A 21,853-nucleotide genomic window follows, 5' to 3' on the forward strand; every position below is an offset into this window, starting at 1 on the left:
TGTATAGAACACTCTTGTATGAGCTTTCTTGTGAGATGATGGTTCCTTTTCCTTGTAAATCGGTGTAAATGTAGTAGAGGTGTTACAAATACGTAATTATTGACATTCAGTTTGTTTATAATTATTATTATTGCGTTCTTTCAAAATTTTACTTTAATTTATTTTAAACGATTGAAAAGTTCAAATCGTATAGATACTTTTACAATAGACGAGTAATTAGTTTCAAGTAAGAAGTCACATCTGTGCACAATTATTGGTTTGTAAATTGTCATTGACATTTTCCTATTGATACGTACAAGCTAGCTTTAGCGGGCGGAACGGATATTTTTTTGTTTTGTTTATGTTTTGAAAGGTTACTTAGTGGCTGGCTTTACGGTCTACGTGGTAGGGAAGGTATGATTGTACATAATTATTATTAAACGTTATATCAATCAAGTTCAATGATAAATAGTCCGAGAAGTAAAAATGTATTTTTGATTAATTCATTGGGTGACTTACAAAAAGTATAAAGAGTTATACTTATATAGTGGAATAACTAAAGCTCAAAAATTGGCAATATTAGGGAACCCGGCCGAACAGCTTAGATTTTGATGATCTTTTTTTTCAAACGTCGGTAATTAAAAATACTTTAAAGTCTATAGATTAAAAATTACCGGTGTTGCCGTTTTGATTTTTTAAATTTAATTGAAGATTTTTGTGAACAAAAACAAATTTTTTTCAAAAATTTTTCTTAAATTTCATAAATTAATTGATGCCAAAAGATTGTCTAGGAAATTCAAGGAAAAAAAATACATGGGAGTGAGGGACAATCTTTCATAGTTCAAGCGATAGATGCAATTTTCTTATTAATTGACTTCAAACACAAAAAAAAATATTTGAACACAACGGCAACACCTACAATATTTAAATATTCATTTTTCAAAAGCTAGAAGCTTAGTCATATATGTAAAATTAAAATTAAGTTAATTGAATCAACGGCTTTTGAAAGAATGGTAATTGAACTCAGATTTTTGAAAAAAAAAATTATTGAAAAAATTTTAACATGTCGTTTTTTAAACTTGGTCGTAATATAAAATGCATTTATTTTCAAATTTTTTAGGCCGCATTTACTATGATTTCAAATAATAAAAGGAAATGCCAATACGTATTACGGTTTATGAAAAAAAATTAAAAAGTATTTCATTTTCGAAGAACTTTTTTTAATAAAAGTTTTGAAAAAAAAATGTAACTTATTTTTTTTTTAAAGTTCAACATCTAAACATAAAATTATTTTTTATTCATTTAATAACCCTTACTGTTGAAAATTAAATAGCAAAAATTTAAAGTTCCTATTTACCACAGTCTTTGAGAAAATTAATTATTTCAATGCAAAAAATTCAGTTTTAATAAAAAAAAACCATTGAAATTGAAGTAATTTTTCATTTTTTTTTTTTTTAAGTGTGATATATTTTACCTTTTTTGCTTCGAAATTCAACTGATAATATTTATGGCCAAAAATTTTTTTTAAATAAATTCATATTTTATTAGAAAAAGTATGGAAAAAAGTCATTTTAAATTTTTCTAATAACATTTTTTTTTTATTCTGAGTTTGAGGACCATTTTTTCAAAAAGTCTTGATCAAATTTAGTGGATTTAAATTCAAGAGATAAGAATGAGCTTCTGGCTTTTTAAAAATGTATTTTAAAATATTGTAGGTGTTGCCGTTGTTTTCAAAATATTTTTTTTGTGTTTGAGGTCAGAATGTTAGAAAATTGCATTTATCGCTTAAACGATGGAAGATTGTCCCTTACTGCCTTTTATATATTTTCCTTAAATTACCTAGATAATCTTTTTCTGTCATTTGTTTTTTGAAATTTAAGCAAAAAAAAATAGTTTTGTTAAAAAAAATTTAATTTTAATTTAAAAAAAACAATACGGCAACACCGGCAATTTTTAATCTATAGACTTTAAAGTATTTTTAATTACCTACGTTTGAAAAAAAAAATCGTCAAAATCAGAGCTGTTCGGCCGGGTTCCCTAATAATTTGCTTTAGTTACTCTACTAATAGCACAAAAATAAGGATGCGTTGTAACAAGAAACCTCTTTATTTCGTTTAGCTTTCGTTTTGATTTTCTATTAAAAAAGTAGCAAACTAATGAGAGCAAACAGTCCAATTTTGAGCTTCAGAAACCTGATGAAAAATTTCCAAATTTACCAACTAATTATTTCTTCTCCGTAGGCTTGTTAAAGTTGATTTGGTTAGTTATAAAAGTATTGACATTGACATTTTTTTTTTCGATTTTATCGATATTAAGAAAGTTATAGTTAAACAAAGTTGAAAAATATTAATTGGAAATATTTTTGAAAATCTAGGACATTTGTAGATTTCTAATAGTTTTATTTTCTACAACTGTTGTGTTTTTTAGAGGCATAGATTTTTATTAATTTAACCTAACAACTTCAATGAAAAGACCAAAATATTTGCTTTATTGGTTCACAAATTTTTTTTTTAAATATTTAAAATAAAAATTCTGGTGTACCTACGTATGGCATTCGTGACTGCACTTCAAATTTTGCATCAATTTTTCTCTTAAACCCGCAAAACTTGGCGAAGTGTTCTATAAGTTTGGCGAACAGAGCGAAAAGGTTTTTTAACGTTGTTTCGATGTAAGTTTTTCCATGCTGGTTTGCCAAAATATACTGAAAACAGCTAGTGTTGGCAATTATTTCATAGTTTTATCCTTCTAAAAAACACCCTTTAATTTTTTTTTTCGTATCTCAATTATTAAAAAAGTTATAAATATTTTCATTGAATAATTTTCCACTTATGCGTAAAAGTGTACGTACATACATGTTTGACTCCCAACACCTTTTAAAATTGTAGAAATCGACTGAGGTTTTGAAAAAACAACGCAATGACAAATAATAGGTTTTAAGAAGTTAATTGCAATCCTAAGCGAAATTGAGGTCGGTATTAAAACTAATTTTCAGTTATACTTTGACGTTTGGAAATTGTTAACGTTCTTTTTCATGACTTTAGACAATTAAAAAATTTAAAAACCGTTCTAAAAAAAAAAAATAATAATTAAAATTAGTGACAACTCTGAGAACTAAAAACTTAACTTGCTTTGAAAGTCATATTCAATCTTGAAGTTCCCGTGTGATATTTTTGAAATTTTATTTTGGATTAGAAATTAGAACCGCACAAGTCAAAATATTTTTCTATCTCTTTTGATTTATAGATTCTTTTTGAGCTTTAAATGAAGTTCAGTGGTTGCAAAGATTTTATATAGGAGAAAACAATTATTTAAAACATTGATTACTCAAATTAAAAAAAAAATTGAAACATTATGTCTTTTACTATGAAAACCGATTTAATTGAAATTGTGTTGCGTTTATCAATTATTGTTTTGTTTTCTTTTAGTTTAACTTAAACTATATTTATAGTTGGTGGGGGTCTATACTATAAAACCTAATTGAACCTCTACTGATGGTATGCTATTTTGTATGCTCAGTTGCATAAGAATTTCAAGGTAAAATCAACAGTACAAAAAGGTGCAATATGGAAAATAGAGAAATACATAGTAACAATTTAAAAAAAAAAAAAATTTTCAATTAGTTAGTTGATTGACTTATTGATTGAATAGATTGAATTTGTATTTAAATACGACCATGCGTTTATTTGTTTATATTTTTATGTCTTTAGAGGGATTCTCTAACCTTGAACTTCAGACAACCGATATAAGTTTCTAAAATTAACTTTATATTAAATCAAATTACCAATTTTATGACATATTGTGGTTTATTTAAATCAAATAAATACCTACATAAATTAATTTTGAAAAAGAAATTAATGATACCTATATGCAAAAAAGAAACAAGTATTTTTGTTTTGCTGTAGTTTTTCAAATGCCCTGGATTGAAAGAAAGTACAAAGTACAAATTGAAATTAATGGTTTTTTATATCCTTAAACTCAAATATTTCTCTTTTATTATTCAACAAAATGTTGTTCTTGTTTTTTGTTGATAATTTTTTTTTCTTTTGTTGTATTTTGCAATGAAATTAAATAATTTCATTGTTTTGTTCTTTTAAATAAAATCAAAAATTGTAAAGTTTTCATTAAAGTAAACAGAGCATCGAAATCAATCAATTTTTCAACAATGAGAAAAAAAAAAACGAAATATTTGTTTTGTGGCAATTGTCTCAAGGTATTCGTCGTATATGTGTATACTGTCTTTTATTTTTTGGTCCAGGGACTTTAAACAATACTCATTTTTCATATTTGTATTAATATTGAAACAGCTTGCAGCTGGAATTCATTTCTTTAGGCAGAATGCTGTCGAGTTTCTTGGGCTTTACGTGACTATGCTTATTAAAAATAAGCATGCGTTAAGAAACTGACAGTTAACTGTTGTTTTTATGTTTAAGACCCCAAATATATTGAAAATCTGGTTTAGGAAAAATAACAATCATTGGCAATTTTTATACTTCATCTACAAAATTATATAGATTATAGAAGAAATTCCCGCCTTCTAACTTGTTTTGTCTAAACCATAACAAATAAACATTCTATTCAATCCAATGCCAAACAAAATGTACTCTTTGATAATTCAAGGTTTCTTATGTTGAACAAAAATTATAAACAATCAAATGATACATTATAAGATACAATAAAATATACCTATACAACAATAATAACTCAAATAAAAACTTCTTATCTAATCTTCTAGATGGCTTACGGAAAAATTTATAAAATATAGTCCATACCTTTTATGAAAAGATTTGTTTTGAACTTCATCAAAACTTTAACTAGGCGTCTATAACTATATCACCGGCTTTATGAGCTCATACAATAAAAATTTTTACTTTTGATTTTATAAGAATTAAAAAACAAAAGCCGAAAAGATCACACAACTAACTCGCATAAAAGTTTAACTAAATATTTACGAAAATTTTTTAAGCCAAACAAATTTATCTAAGTAATCATTTATATAGAGTTTTTATATTAAGAATGCAAATAGCTTTTAATTGTTTAAATAAACTTAAGTTACGTTTTAATTGACAGAGAGGGTAATAACTTAGTGTAAATAATAATAGACAGTTAGACAGTACCTAATTAATGGTTACCTACATTGGGAGAAAAATAGCATTTAAAAAAAGTTAGTTTTAAAGAAATGCAATATAACAGAGATGAATATATGTAGAAGATTTGATTATGTATCTAGCTTTTTTTTATATCCTGATTTTTCAATCGTCAATTTGACTATGAGAAGAATAAATGTCAATATAAAAAAATCTTTTATTCCTATTAATAAGCTCTATCTGAGGTTTATCTGACTATTGAAAAATTGTCCCTAAGTGTAATATTAGTCTAATCTTTTTTGAAATTTACAAGTCGAACAAAAAAGTGATTCGACAGTTAAAACAGGTCATTTAGTAATGCGTTACATGTGGATGATTTCACATTAAATAATTTGAAAGTAATAGGTCGACAAAGATCATGAACAGAGTCGCTAAGATTTGTCCCTGAAAAAAAAGTTACACATACGCCACAGTGACCCTCTTAGAAAATCAAGCAAATTAAAGCAGATAATCTTTGTGAATCATTCACTGACAACCATCATTGTATATATAGTTGTTCATTCTAAATTTAAAATATCGTTGCTGTTTACGAAGACCAGCGTTACTTAAAAAACAAGTTTTTGAGTTATTGTTACCAATCGACTGGTATCTTTCGGCATTTTTTTACTTTCATAGAAACGATATAATGATAATTTAAGGAGGGTTCAAGAGGAAAAACCCTTGAATAGTTTTTTTGAATACGCTTTCATGAAAATGGGTGGGAAATACCGAGTTTGCTGGAATACTCCACATACGTCATATGCGGCTAAGGAACCATATCATACCGTTCGTCATAGTGAACTAATCCCAAAAAATAATTTAGCTTGTATAAGGCCTAACAGAAGCTTCTATTGTTTCTTTAGAGCTTTAAAGAAGCAGAATTCCTGCTACGAAAACCGTACTGACGGCCGTTTAAAATTGTTCGTTCTGCAAAATATTTAGCTCAGAAAGCATAGAGATAAATCGGTCGATAGTTTAAGAAAGATAACGATTCGTCTTTTTTGGGGAAATCTTTTAGTACTTTTTCAAATCAGTGCGTAAGAAAGAAAATTGATGTTCTTTCTTCTGCTAGATAAACACTCTTGCACATGAAGTGCCATATTACTCTTTCTTAGGTAGCATTCATTAACTTTTTCAAAAAGTGCTAACTATTGACCATTAGACTTCAAGGAACAATTAAATGCAATGAAAATCCTGTTTAAAAATTTTTTGTGATGTTAAAACCTCATTTAACTACTGTTTTCTTTTGTTCTCATCGTTTAAGGAAATAATGAAAAAGTGTAAATTGTCTGTCAGTTTATGACTTTTGTACATGATGAAAACGTGTCTAATAGACATTGTCTATGTTAACAAGTGTTTTGAATCTTAAATTGATATATCAAATCATTTGACAGATGAAGAATAGATTTGTTTTTCTTAATTGAGCATAAAATTTATTTATCCATAGGTACATAATATTCATAGAATCACGCAATTTGATTACCTTAGCAATTAGTATTCATAATACGTCAGGGTGTGTGGTGGACAATAAAAATGGACATAAGACAATCGTGTCGGATGTAAATCCCCCAAACAAAAGATGACAGTAAGCAATAGCAGCAAGCACTGTTATATTTTACTGACGTTTAACAAAACTATCTTATTCACACAATATTGTATATTATATTTATGGGGTAGTTTGTCATTAATTTTAACTCGCGCACGCGAGTTTATTTTTAAATTTTTTAAATGCACTGCATAAATTATTAGATGAGATAGAGATTGATTTAAATTAGAGCGGGTGTGAGGTGAGGTGGTCAGTTAAGAAATAATAAAAATAGTTAGTTTAAAGCGGAAATTATATGAGTTTGAATTTATTACTTATTATTTTTTTATTTTTTTTATTTTTTGAGGAGTACTTTACAGCGTAGGGGTTTTTATTTCGTTTAAGGTGATTTATTAAAAATTAAGATTGCTTCTAAAAAAACTTGATTTAAAAGGAAAAAATAATAAAAGATGAGAAAATAATTCCATCTTAATGTTTGAATTTGACATTTTGTAAGTTAAAAACTCAATAACCTAAAAGTTGATAAGAAACTATTTTGAGTTTTTTTCAAAATTTCTTGATTCTTCAAAACTTTGGAAACAAAACAATTCTTATCTTATTAAAAAAATGAATTTGTTTCAATTAATGGATGTTTTTTTTCAACTTTTGCCATTGTAATGAGAAAATTTCCTTTTACATACAAAATGAAAATTTGTTTACAAATATGTATGTATTATAATTACAATCATAAACCAGGCACTACCCAAAATGTTCATATCTAAAAAAACAGGCCTGTAAAAACAGTAATCCTGGAAAAATTGCAATTCGAGTTAGCTTAAAATGAAAATTTATTTTTATAAGCTTAAGACTTTAACATTTTGTATAATAAATTGTTAAAAAAGAGGAGTAAAAAGAAAGAATGAATTGAAAGACTTGAAGTATTAAAGTGGTATATTCATACTTTTTTTCCATGGCTAAGTATTTAAACCTTCAAAAACCTTTAGAGGACCCTAAAATGCCTGCCTTAGAAGTCTGAAATTCTTTAAAAAAAATAATACCAAAACCATTTCCTGATTTCGATTGCAACTAAGTTCTATAGAACTTGTCTAGTAATTAATATTTCTTAAAGATGAGTAACGTATTACAGGTAACATTTTAGTGAAAGTTCCGCGATTTTCTAACTCTACCTAATTTGACTGAAACAATATTTTCAATGAAAAAAATTACTTTCTGTTGTTACTTTCTGTTGTGATATAAAAATGAAAGTAAATGTAATAATGGTTTGAGATTTTAAACAAATCTATTATAACGCTGAAGGACAAAAAATTCAAATATTGATTTTCGTCATGCCATTCGTCAGTTTTTTTTTTCAGATTTATGTCCACTAGTACCAATTTCCACAGCTTAAACGGGTGGACGTAGTATTTTTCTTCAAGTTTTGTACCTACCTACAGATGATTTTCAGAGACTTCTGAAAGTTTTCAATTTTAAAGTTCAAGTGACCTCAGCTCCAATTTTTTCTTCGTTATTCTGAATTTTTTTTGTTTTTTTTTTTCGTTTTTAATATTTTTTTTTCGAAAAGATAGCTCTCATATAACATTTTCAATTCATAGAAGTTATTTTGAAAAAAGACTTTAAAAGAAGTGATAAAAAGAATCAATTGCTTTTCTTTGGATAAGGTCGATCTTTTTGACCAATTTTGTTTCAAAATCCATTATTAACATAATATTTTTTTAATTTTTTTGATATTTTTCTGACTTTCTCTTAAATTCTTATGGAACTTTAACACGGATAAATTAAAAACTTAATTTTAATAAAATTCAAAATTTGAAAAGCAAAAATTGATTTTTTTTTTAAAGCAACTCCATCAATTATGATTTTTGTTTCTAAAGTCGAATAAAAGATATCAAAATGTGTAATTTCTTCAAATTCTTTTTAAAAAAATTGTTACTTTCCTTTAGGAAGGATTTTATATATATTTTTTTAAAACATTAAACATGTAAAAGGTCCTTTTTAAGCAACTTGAACTCTAAGACTAATTCTTGCGACTAAAAGTTCTTGCTCCAGATTTATTTAATTTTCTTCCGACAAGTGTTATTAAATAAAATTATTTGTGCAAAACAAATACATTATATATTAAAATTGGTGTATACAATTGCACAAGCAAAAAGAAACAGATAAATTTTTCAAGGAAGACACAGTTTTATGTTTGTCTTTGTTTTGTTAAAAAAAAAACATTTGACTTGACAAGCAAAGCAAAGACTAACATTTAACAAAATATTTGCCAAACTGTGAAAATAATAGCATTTCTTCCTACCAAAAATCAAATTCAAAACAAATAAAATGAAAGTCTAACAACACGTGCAGTATTGTGTACTACACGTGTTGTTAGACCTTCATTTTTTGTTTGCTAAAAAGCTGAAATTTCAAAATCATTCACAGATTCTTTTATTCTTTGGTGTTTAAACGTTCTTAAGGTTCAATAACTTTTAAAATCTTGTATATCGTTTCTGATTAAGATTTAAACAAAAATGTAAACAGAAAAAAATAAAAATGTTTGTTAAGTTAATAAAGTGCAAATATATTTTTCCTTCTCGAAATCGTAGATGCCATTTTTAAGAATAATAGTATTTTCTAAATAACCAATATAAAGATCGTTTTTAAAACGAGAAGAGCTATCTTGAAGGTATATTAGTCAATTTTTCAACTTGAAGCTTCTTTCGTATTATAATTGTGAGACTCACTTTTTTCGTGTTCTCTCCACTCGTTTTTTTTTTTTTTTTATTTATTTTATCATCTCAACTTCAATTTTTGCAACGAATGCAAACTTTGAGATTAAAATTGATTTGTCATTCCAGCTTAATTTTTTATCTTCAAAATTTTAGTTTAAAAAAACCACATGATTTTTGTTTATTCCTATATAAACAAATTTGATTGAAGCATGCTAAAAATTAAGAACCTCTTCACATAACTAAATCTGATTAAATTACCAAATCAATTAATTCAATCGAAAAATTGTCTAAAAAAAATGTATATAATTTTTAATCTCTTTAACAATTATTAAATCGGTTTATTAATCTTTTTTTTAAATTAGTTATATACTTTACCGGCCACGTGTAGTTATTACTTTTTTGTTTATATTTTTTTCCTTCATTCGTAGTCTTTTTTCGCTGGAAATTTTGCAAACTTTTTGCGTTTGGGTTTATTATAATCTTTAGACTTGGCTAAAGCTTTAGGCTGATACAAATTTTTAACTAAATACAGCAATGTAATGAATCTCTAATCCAAAATTATTGAATGATAAAGTGATATAGATTAACATTTAATCCGATTAGAAGAACATTTCTGTATAAGTTTGTATGACTAAAAGTAGAAATACCTTAATTAATTGAGAACATATTACTGATATCAGTAAAGGCTTATAATACGAGTATGTTGCAAGGTTATAACACTTCAAACTATCGCAATAAGTTACTGATTTCTTAAGAAAGCTTCCAATCACTTTTGAATTGATAAATAGTAAATAAATATTAAACATAATTCAGTCCCATTCACTTTTTTGTTTTTTTAATTTCAAAACAGAAGTGAAATGGCCACTTTAAAGAGCTGGCTCGTGTCGTTTAAAATATAAAAAAATCAGTACATTTATGTACTAAATGAAGAATTCTACAAATTCGTTAATAAAGTGATGTAAAACGCTAAAAAATTATTAAATGGATTGATCAAAAATATTAAAACTTAAAAGTTAAAGATTCAAAATATTAGAAAGAGGTGTGTTTCCTTATAAAAAAAAAAAAAAACAATAAATATTCTTTATCTATGAAGCGCGAAAATAAGTGTTTTGTTTTTTACGTTTTTACGCCTTAATTTAAGTGAAGTATTTTTAATGCAACTTGTTCATATTTAAGATAGGCAATTGTCCTTGACAGGTTGTATTTTATGTTATCAGTTCTATTTACAATTTGTTAGAATGTTGATTGGAATTTAAATGTGAATCACTTTGTACAAAAAATTTTGTACACCTCAAGAAAATATTAATTCAGGATCACAATTTTCTTATTCCACCCTTTTAATCAGCCTGTTTGTCAGAATTAAGTTTGTGATCTGTTAAATATTAAGAATCTAGTCAGCAAACCGTTTGTGATTTGAACAAATTTGTTTCGAGTGAACTGACTTGTGAAATCTCATGCGATTAAACTTAATTGATTTTATCCACAAAATTTTCTGTTGGAATATTGAACAGTGTTAGTCTACAGTTTGGAATTATGTTATCATGCAAACACACTTCAGGAGGTACTTTTTTCAATTGAACTTTGATTCATTACAAATTGTTTCCTGTCAAAAACAAGTTCCAATAACAAACATACCATTTCACAAAGCATTTCCTCCAATTAAAGGAGTGTATTCCATTAATTGTAGTATTTGTTGATGATGATGGGAACATCATACGAAATAAGTATCAAGTTTGCAATCTCAAAAATTAATAAAAAGTTTTAGATTAAAACAACTGGTTTCGTATCTGCAAATGACTTTTTTCGCATTTTCTTTTTTTTTGCCGAATATGCGTATTTTTTGTAATGGGTTTTCTTTATTGAAAATAATCGATATCGACACTTAGCAGCTACATTGAAAAAACTATAAAATAAAGTAGCAGCCATACATTTTCCAGCCTAAAAAACCGTTTTTGATTTATTTAAGAGCCATGTTTCCTGATCTATTGTTAAGATTTTTTATTTCGAACGTAGAATGGTGTTTGCAAAGTTTAATATACCTAAATACAATACCAAAAACTCAGATTTATTCGGCCTGCCTTAACTTCGCCAAATGAGCAAATGCAAGAACATTTTTTGGTGAAATGTCAGCAAACGCATTTGATTTTTTTCACATTTTGGAAAACTCTCTCTCATTTTAATTTGTAAGTCGTTTATAATAATTAAGTGATTTTTGACGATGCTGTCGTCAGTGGCTAGAGTTTTTTGGACGTCCCGATTGTTTAACGTCTTCGAAACTAGTGCCATCCTTGCTTAAATTCAGCAGCGCAAAATTCTCAGGTAGTAAAGCAAATGCCAGTTATCTAACATAATCATTGACTTGTCTTCCAAATAAAGAAATATAGCTACCGGGAACGTTGTATTTCATCAGAAATTATTTCGCAAACAATTCGCCATTATCACAAAATTATATACACTACTGGAAAAAATTAAGGGATCAAAAAAAAATTCCAAATTTTTGGGCAAATTTCAACAGGCCGTAACTTCGAAAGAAATGGTCGTACAAGAAATCGAAAGTTTTTGGATTAGAACTTTAAAAATTTTTAACCTCTGCGGTTTTTGAGTAATCGTTGAAAAACCAGCAACAAAAAAATTTTCAAAAAACCAAATTAAAGCTAAATGAACAAAGTATCCGATCCTTATAGTGGTTAAGCTAAAAAAAATTTTTCCACGCCCGTAGACCAAAAAAAAAAACTAAAAAAAATTTGAAAATTTTTTTGTTGCTGGTTTTTCTACGATTACTCAAAAACTGCAGAGGTTAAAAATTTTTAAAGTTCTAATCCAAAAACTAGACACTTGGAGCTACAATTTCCTTCTTTATCGATTTCTTGTACGACCATTTCTTTCGAAGTTACGGCCTGTTGAAATTTGCCCAAAAATTTGGAATTTTTTTTTGATCCCTTAATTTTTTCCAGTATTGCCGCGATGTTTTTATTTTGCGAGTTATCATTTGGTCATTGTTTTTATTAGCAACTCAATCATTTCGCCAAATACAAAAATGCAGAAATTTCATGTAAATCTTCCACCCAGTTGAGGGTTGGTTTAGTTCTTTAGTTCTAATTGTTTTGTCCCCAAATGATCAAATTTTTCCTTGAGTTGAAATTATTTAAAAGTTTTTTCTCAGTCAACCTAAATCGGTTTTATTTACCTCCTTGAATTTAAAAATAAATTATTGCTAAAATATAAAATAAAAACAACATGACCCTGTGCAAGTGTATGACTTAAAGCGATGTCAAAGAGGAAAAAATATAAATTAAAAAAAAAAAAACTTAAAAACGTATTTTTTAAGTTCTTGAATTTTTAAGGTCTAAGATTTTAAGAAAAACATCATTTTTTATACACCGCTAAAAAGGTCTAAATATTTTCTTTACAAAATATGAAAAACATTCAAATCAGTTGAAAATTGACGAAGCTCGAATTTTTGCAACGGTTGAAGGTCGTAAAAATGTCCTACTTAACATTGCCACAGATAGTAGCTATGTTTTCGGGCGATCTTCTGTAAAATAGTTGAATGAAAAAGACATGAGCGAAACGCAACAAGAAAACATTCTTATAAAACAACATGGCCGGCACGAATTGTAAAAATGTACCCTTTTCATTCGAAAATGATTTAAAATTTAAAATAAATAGGTTATTTTTAAAATTACTTAGTTCATAATTAAAAGTTCGGTTTAGAAAACTCTTTGATATTTGGTAATTGAAACTTTATTTTATTTAATGTTTCTATATTCCTGCCTACCTTTGAAGTGTCTCTAAAGCTGGTTATAGAAATTGATGCATACTTTTGTTCGTTGTTCATATGATAGGCTCCTTCAGCATATCTTTTATCATCACTAAAGTATTACGAGTGACATTAGGCAACCTTGTTTAACCCCAAATTAAATTACAAAAATCATTCTCAACGGTCGAAAAATTCTAATTTTAACGATTAAAGATGAATAAGATTTAATTAGCTACTAGCTTAAAGACTGTTAAAATACATCTCCCAAATACCTTTTCAAATTTCTTTTATTTTAATCACTTGAACATCATAATTTGAAATAAAAACCTTAGTTCAACAAAAAGACCATCACATAAAACAAAATTACCATCATAATAATAATAATTATATAACTATTATAATAGAACAAAAATTAAACTCAAAATAATGATTTGATTGCAGAATCTTTAAGTCGACAATTAGTTTTCTCAAACCGATATCCTCAACAAAAACAAATATTAATTTTAATTGCAGCCATCTCAACGGTCCGGTGACTAAAATCATAAAGATTTTTACTAACTCAAACCAAAAACAAAACAAACAAAACACCTTAAAAAAAGCGGAACGATGTAAACCAACAAGGTTTTTTTTTAACTTCATCGATTTAAAATTAAAGGACCTCCAACAATAATTCCTTTAAAAAATTTAAATAAGGAATAATTATAATAATTATTCCCAACTCTTCTAACTTATATGAAACAATCAATTCCATAAATTAAAGTAAAAAAAAAAGTAGTTTTGTGTGATATATTATATATTTATGTATAAATAATGTAAACATTTAAATATTTTTCCTCTTAAAAAAAAAAAAAAAATCCTATCTGTAATTCATTATTAAAACACAAAGCAGAAAAAAAAATAATTTATATTGGATTTCTTCTTATCTAATCGTGTAAATACAATATTTTTTCCGATGCAACTCATTTCTATAAAATATACTTAATTTTTGTTACAAAGCATTTGTCTTAAATTTAAAATTTAAATTTAACTAAAAAAAAGTAAAATATTATTATATAAAATACATTTATACAAAAAATTTTATTGCTTAAGAACATTTTTTTTGTAGATTGCCAATTTAATGAGTAGTTTAGAGCAGCAACATAAAAGTATTTTCCAAAGACTAACAAACATGTTGAATCGTCAGTACGCCGACTTAAATTATACAAAATTCTTATTTTACAAAAAGTAAAAACACAAAAAAGAAAAACCATACACAAATATTTCGTAACACAAAAAAGTATTATAAACAAAAATTTTATAAATAATTTATTTCCATTTCTCTTTTTATTTTGTTGTTTTTTTTTTAACATTCTCTAAATATACATTTATAAATAATAGTATTTTTTTTTAAATAAGATTTTTTATTTTAAATTTACTTATAACTTTTACACAAATTTTTCTTCAAAAAAATAATAACAAATCCCATTTTTATTAAATATATAAAATTAACAAAAAAAAACAATTTCAAAATGAATCAAAGAAATCCAAATAACGTTAAAGATTTTATTGATAGTAATAATTTCCTAAATAGCTGCGATAATAGTAATAATTTAAATACTGATACACACAAAATTAATATAAACGACACACATATAATTACAAATAATAATGGAGTATCACCAGGACACTACACACAGGATGACAAATATAAATTATTTACTATTTATGGAAATGGTGAGTTTTGTTTAATTTTCTTTCCTTGATTATGTTTATGGGAGTGTTCTTTTTTCTCTTTCTTAGTATTCTCTTATTTTTTTCTCTCTCTTTCTCTTTTTTCAAGTACACTTTTTTTTACATTTTTCTTAATTTTTTTTTTTTCAATGCGTAGTTTTTTGTAATCTTTTGTAAATATTTTTTGGTGATTTGTATAGATATATTTTCAAATCAAAACAACTTTTCTATTGTAAATAATTATCGGGGTTTGTATGTTAAAATTGTCAAAAATACTATCCAAAATTTGTATTTATACTATTTATGTACCTTATTAAAGCTACATTTAAAAATGTAAAAAAAAATGATAAAAATCCGCAAATCATTCAAATGACCTTTTTTTGTTTTTTGTCACACAATAGGCTTAACTACATTGGCCATTTATACAAAATAAAAACAGTAATTTTAATTTTTTAACTTGCGCAGTTTGTTTATTTGAAAAAGAATACAATTTATTTTAGTTTTTTACCAAAATCTAAGCTTATTTGTTTTTCTTTAATAAATAAATTTATTCAACTAAATTCACGATGATAGGAACTTTAATTAAAGACATCAGAAAAAGAAGGGGTTAAGTGACATTTTTGATAAGTGTCAATTGACAACTTAAATTTTGGTGCTATCGGCGTTCATCTATCGTCATTAGTTAAGAAGGTAGCTAAATCTCTCTCATTTCCATACAAAAAATTGTAAACCAAAAACTTTGAACGACGATTATTCAAAACTACAAATTATGGCCCTTTACCTTTACCCCTTTCTCTTCTGATGTCTTCAATTTAAAATAAGTTTTCTGCATCAGTTTATAAATTTTGCAATCGGTGAAACTATCACAGACAAATTTTGAAAATTTTCACCTTTTTCACTTTTACGCCAATGCAGTTAAGCCTTATATAATGATTTTTATACCATAAATTTAAACTAAAAAAAATTAGAACTGTTAAGAATATTTAATCATAAATTGTTTCAGTATACTTTTAAGAAGAAAAATGTAAAAAAAAATCTGTAAAATGTACATCGATTATTTTTCCCTCACAAAACACTTTGAACTATTGGTCCCAAATATGATCTTTCCAAATTATTTTAAACTGCTATATTCGGATTTACCGAGCTGATACCACTGACACAGCTATTATTTTGATACGCTTTGCTTTGGTAGAAATGACTGTCTGAAGTAGAGATCAGAAATAAATCTCAACCTTTTGAAAGGTTCCTTAATAACTCTTATTTATCGCCATTTTTAATAAAGGTCATAAAATAACCTTTATTTTTAAAAAAGAAAAATTTCGGTCAAGGTCTGAGAGAAACCTTTATTTTGTATTTTTTTATGTTTCGGTCAACCAGTGAGATTTATCGCTGAGAGAAAAAAATAAATCTCATCTGCGAATGTATCAATTCCTAGAGACATGGGAGTGGTGCCATATGAAAGCTTATATTCTCAGCTACCCGATAGTGGTATAATCGGGTTTTTGGATTTTATTTCAAAATTCCAAGAAAATCGCGTTTGAAAGTTGGGGTAAAATTTTTTTTCGAAAAATCCCCGAATCTTTGAACGCCAAGCCAAATGATAGCTTGTGTCATTGGCCTACGCTTTGCACATTGTCAGATTTTTAAAAAAATCGTCTTCCATGTTAAACCGCCACATCATGCCTATTTTTTCAGAATCGGGTTTAACTTTTTTTTTACCTTTAAGTTCTCCCGATTGGAGTTGTACCCAAATGTAGGTTAGAGTCTCCGCTACCTTTTGGCATAAAAATTCCGAGATATAGCCGTTTGAAGTTGGGCGGGTGAAAACGCTTCTGGAAGCTGAACGCTTTGACCTATATATTAGAACATCGGTCTCCTGAAATATTCGAAATTGCATTGGTTATGCTTTTCGTCCCAGAGACTCAAATCACAGTGGTTAACACATTTTCGTCTTTAGATTTTACTTTAAACGAAAAGAGATATAATCTTGGGTCTAAAGAACTTTGAGAGTCTATTTAGTTCATACATTACACTGGTCTGCAAAATTTAACTTTTTTTTTCTCCTTCAAATAATTTTTTGATATTATGAAAGATTAGACTTTCCTTAATCTAAATCTGGTTTCAGAAAAATTCTATCAGGTACCATTTTTGTAAAAATGATTTTTGAAAAATGTTAGGAGTTCTAAAAACGTCACCCTTTTAGATTCATTTGATCTTGTATAAAATTAAAACCATTTGGCTCATTGAGCTCAAATTTGGAGGACTTATTCCTCATAATATCGATTGACACCAAATATGTCCTTCTACAATACTGTTTACTCATATTTTAAAATACTGATTGACAAAAAAAGCAGAAATATCGAAATCCTTCACTTTTTAGTAAATCCTTCATGAACAAAAACACCTTAATTAAGGAAATTAGAGAATATCAACGCCCATTATATTTAAAAAGTCAAATATGTGAAAAAACCATAATAAAATACATTAAACAAAATTTGTACGTGTTTTGTAATTTTATATACTACTTTTGTATTTAGAAATATCTTATTTGTAATAAACCTATCGATAAACTGCCTTGTAAAGCTTCAGATTTGTTTCTCCTAAAAACAGAAGTAAAGTTTTCTTGTAGTTTTTGATGTGCTGATCTAGAATCCGGAGTCAAAAAAATTCTATCACGTCAGAATTTTGAGATATTAATGTATCACAAAATCAAGTGTTTTTTAGAAAATCTCAAAAAAAAAAACTACTATATCTCAAAAACCAGAGCTGACAGAAATTTTTTGAGTTCGGATTCAAAATCAGCACACTAAAGTCCATTAGAAAAGTATACTTTTGTTCTAGATCAGTTTCTTTATGGTAAGATATGCCAAACCCACTAAACTTACTTAAATTAAGATTTCTCGGAGAAGAAAAGAAATATTGAGAAGATTGAAACAGAATTTGAAAGAAAAAAATAAGTTCTTTTATAAACCGTAACAATTTTAATTGAAAAAGATAACATTATGCCAAAATATTTCTTCAAAAACAGCAAAAAAATGGGTTTTTGAGATTTTCTAACGGGAATATCTAAAAAACGTGACGTGATAGCTCAATTCTGACTTCGGATTCGGAATCAGCATACGAAAATCCTTTAGAAAAGTAAAGTTTTATTTAAAGGAGGATTTCCTTGCAGACCAGTGTTATTAAATACATAAACTTAAAAAAAAAACATCCTTTTCATATTTGAATCATTTATTTTCAAAACATGATAACTCCATGATTTCAAATTTTTCAGGAGAAGAAAAAAACGTCCTATTTTCTTTTGTTAAGTGTGGCTAAATGTATAAAAAATATATTTTGTAGAACTTTTACCTAGCTACAGAATATCGTTTGGTATTTACTTTTTGGATCGCGATAGTTCAAAAGAAAAAAAATAAAAAACGATTTTTAGACCAGGGTCGATAATTTTTGAAACCAAAAAAAATCATAGTAGAATGAAACCCATTGGAAAAGGAGGTGAATATGATGAAAATTAAAGGAAAAATAAATTACGGGCGAGCCGAGTTCGGGAAGTGGGTGGGATGAGTTTTTAATGGTAAAAAATGGTATATCTCGATTTCCGGCAAAACTACAAATCCTATAGAAAAAAGTTGTATGGCAAAGTTGTAGGTAATAAAAAGATCTACAACTTTTGTATCAACAATTTTTTCACATAACCTGAAAATTTATCTGAAAAATTCAAAAAACCGAGTTTTTGGTTTTTTATTTTTATCTTTTTCAAAAACAAAAATTTTTCTACGAAATTTGGTGAAAACTTACCTTATTATGTTCCAAGTACACTGTAATTTATTTGATTTAAAATATTAATTTGTTCACCTTATTTTGACTTTATACCAAAAAAACACCCTAATTTTCAATCGAAAATTCACGTGTCAAAATATCAGCTTTTTTCAAAAAGTCGGTGGGCATTTCGTTCGTTAAAATGTCTATTTTCTGATGGTGTAAAAAAAATTTTACATTAGTATACTATAGACCATGTTGTAGTAAAATTAAAAAAATGAAAAAAGCTTGAATTCGAAAAAAAATTTGTATCATTGTTTACAATTTTGGTCTATTTATTCAAATTTACACTTAATTTACTCAAAAAACGTAAGATTAATCAATGTTACATGAAAAAAGCTGATATTTTGACACGTGAATTTTCGATTGAAAATTAGGGTGTTTTTTTGGTATAAAGTCAAAATAAGGTGAACAAATTAATATTTTAAATCAAATAAATTACAGTGTACTTGGAACATAATAAGGTAAGTTTTCACCAAATTTCGTAGAAAAATTTTTGTTTTTGAAAAAGATAAAAATAAAAAACCAAAAACTCGGTTTTTTGAATTTTTCACATAAATTTTGAGGTTATGTGAAAGAATTGTTGATACAAAAGTTGTAGATCTTTTTATTACCTACAACTTTGCCATACAACTTTTTTCTATAGGATTTGTAGTTTTGCCGGAAATCGAGATATACCATTTTTTACCATTAAAAACTCAACCCACCCACTTCCCGAACTCGGCTCGCCCGTAATTTATTTTTCCTTTCATTTTTATCATATTCCCCTCCTTTTCCAATGGGTTTCATCCTACTATGATTTTTTTGTACTTTTTAATGTTTTTGAAGGCATCGTCACTGGTCTATTTGGACTTATCATACTTTGAAAATAAACGAATGTGAATTTAGTTTTAAAATAAATATGAAAATTTTTTTAAAGCCGCAGACTATCAAACAATTGCATTTGGGAATAGAATATAATGTTTCGAGTAGTTATTTTACTTGAAAGACGCTCTCAACCTAAGATTTTGAGTCAATAGTCAGCTTCTTTATGTGTAGGCAATTACTCGTAAAAAAGTTGCTGTTTATTTTCAAATGATGATAAGTCCGGGAATTTTATCATGTTTTGACAATAAAAAAGAAGGCAGGTGTGGTTATACCCCAAGAACATATTTAGTTAAAAAAACGAATTTTGAAAAAAAGTGGACTTATCATGTTTTGAAAATAAACGGTTCATTTATTTTTGCAATATAAAGACATTCTTGACAAATTCGACATTTTCCTTTGAAGGTATGATTCATCAATATTATGCTAAAAGCTTGAGAGTGTAAATTGGGCTTAGACAAGAATTAAATCATATGAAAGGGGGTCTGTTCCCCTCCGTTCACCCGGAGGGCGAATTTACTAAGAAACTGACTTAGGAAAAAATTAAAATATCAAAAATCAACGGCTACACTAACAATGACGACCTTTTTGGTACAGCCAATTATCCAAGATTTGCATATGCATGCGAAATATTTCTTATGCATACAAAAAAAAAAAAGATTTGGATAAAATTATGAGTTTTTGGTTGGAATAGCTTTACGTCAACTGAACATACCTAATTCAAGTACATTTTTTTTTACATTACATCGCAATGATCAACTAAAATTTATTTTGATAATAGCCATAGTCTTGAAGATTAATTTATAAAAAAAAAAATTAAATTGATTAATTTTAATTAAAAAAAAAAAGTCATTCCCTTTGCTATATGACAGCTTTTCTCAACCCTTATCCATAAAAAAATGCAATCTCATGACATTTTTTTTTTTTTGACTAAATTGATTTGACTGCTATGACAAGAAAAAATGTCTTTGTTTGCAAATTATTTTTATATTATTCAGGATGTCTTAATTAATCATTATTATATTGAAATAGACCTAGTCATTAGGGGTTTTTTTTATGGCAAAATTGAAGTGGACACAAAAATTCCTTTAACTGGAAATGTATATCTAATCTTTAATCTAATCTATTTTGCACGTTTTAAAAACAAAACTTGACATTTTATCAAAAATATTTTTTTTTTAATGACCCTTACATGATGAAATTTAAAGCTCAATTCATCATTTTTGTTTTATTAGAAAATGATTTGTTATAAATTGTTATCGATGATTCGATGTCAATTGACCACAAAATCACGTCAATTTACTGCTTGTTTCCTTTTATAATGTTTATATTTCTTTTTAAAAAAATGTGTCAAATGAAATTGATTTCATGTCAGATATTTTTGTATTTCTGATATACAGAATATTTCTAAATTTATTATCGACTTGCACAAAATGATATCAATATTACCATTTTATTAATCTTATAAACCTATAGTCACAAGATCATTATACAAAAATGTTAAACTTTGATCTTACAACCCTTTTTCGATTTTGATGTAGGTAATAATTTGAAAATCTATTTTTAATATTATTTGTAATTAACATATAACGAATGTCATTAACTTCTCTCATCGCAAATATGCAATAATTAAAATAAAAATTACAAAGAAACTACAATGACTTGGCAAAACAAAACAAAATAATTGCCCTATATGATGATGAACTGGCTATTACAGACCGATGAGCTTGAGATAAAAAATATAAACAAAATGATTCTATGAAGTTAATGTATTCAAGGGATAAATGACTGCATTGTTTTAAAGCAACATCTCGTTTTTTTATACACTTAAAATTAAATCTTAATCTTGAAATTGCGTAAATTTACATAAAAAAGAAAAAAAAAATTAAAAAGCAGGACTTCTGATTACTAAAACTTTCCATCTTCTATCTATTAAATGTGCCTTATATGTAGCAAAAACTTGCTGGCAAGTTTTAAAGTTGAAAAATTAAACCCTTTACTTTGTTTTGACCCTTTAAGATGGAGCTTATAATCGCAAATAAAATCATCAAATATGATGATAAATCAAATAAATTGCTTTGGACAGACGGTAGCTAATTTGCATCGACAATAATTTAGTTGTCATTCGAAGCAACTTATCTACTAGTTGTAATTGATATTAAAACCCTGATTTGTTTTGATCAATTCATAATAATAACAATCAGCACCATTATGATGAAATTAAATTAAAAATTGTTTAACACTTCAAGTTGGTGACAATTTGCGGGAAACTTTGTTGTAGCAATTAAATCGTGTGATACAGCCTAAATAGTGCACCCTTTTTACTTGCGATATAGGTACT

At 26.8% G+C, this 21,853-nt stretch overlaps 1 protein-coding gene across 3 annotated transcripts in view; it reads left to right on the forward strand.

The window, feature by feature from the left end:
• Nucleotides 1-21,853, forward strand: part of LOC129911220 (solute carrier family 41 member 1) — a 96,555-nt gene that overhangs the window by 53,596 nt on the left and 21,106 nt on the right. The window contains exon 1 of one of the 3 annotated variants that reach the window (XM_055988940.1): nt 14,537-14,832. The exons of the other annotated variants lie outside the window; for them this stretch is intronic. Coding sequence (XP_055844915.1) covers nt 14,628-14,832 — 205 coding nt within the window. The 5' untranslated portion in view covers nt 14,537-14,627. Of the gene's footprint in view, nt 1-14,536; nt 14,833-21,853 lie in introns of those variants that run through there. 3 annotated transcript variants of the gene reach the window in all.

The sequence above is a fragment of the Episyrphus balteatus genome, chromosome 2 (genome assembly GCF_945859705.1).
Source record: "Episyrphus balteatus chromosome 2, idEpiBalt1.1, whole genome shotgun sequence".
In the NCBI taxonomy this organism is placed as follows: domain Eukaryota; kingdom Metazoa; phylum Arthropoda; class Insecta; order Diptera; family Syrphidae; genus Episyrphus; species Episyrphus balteatus.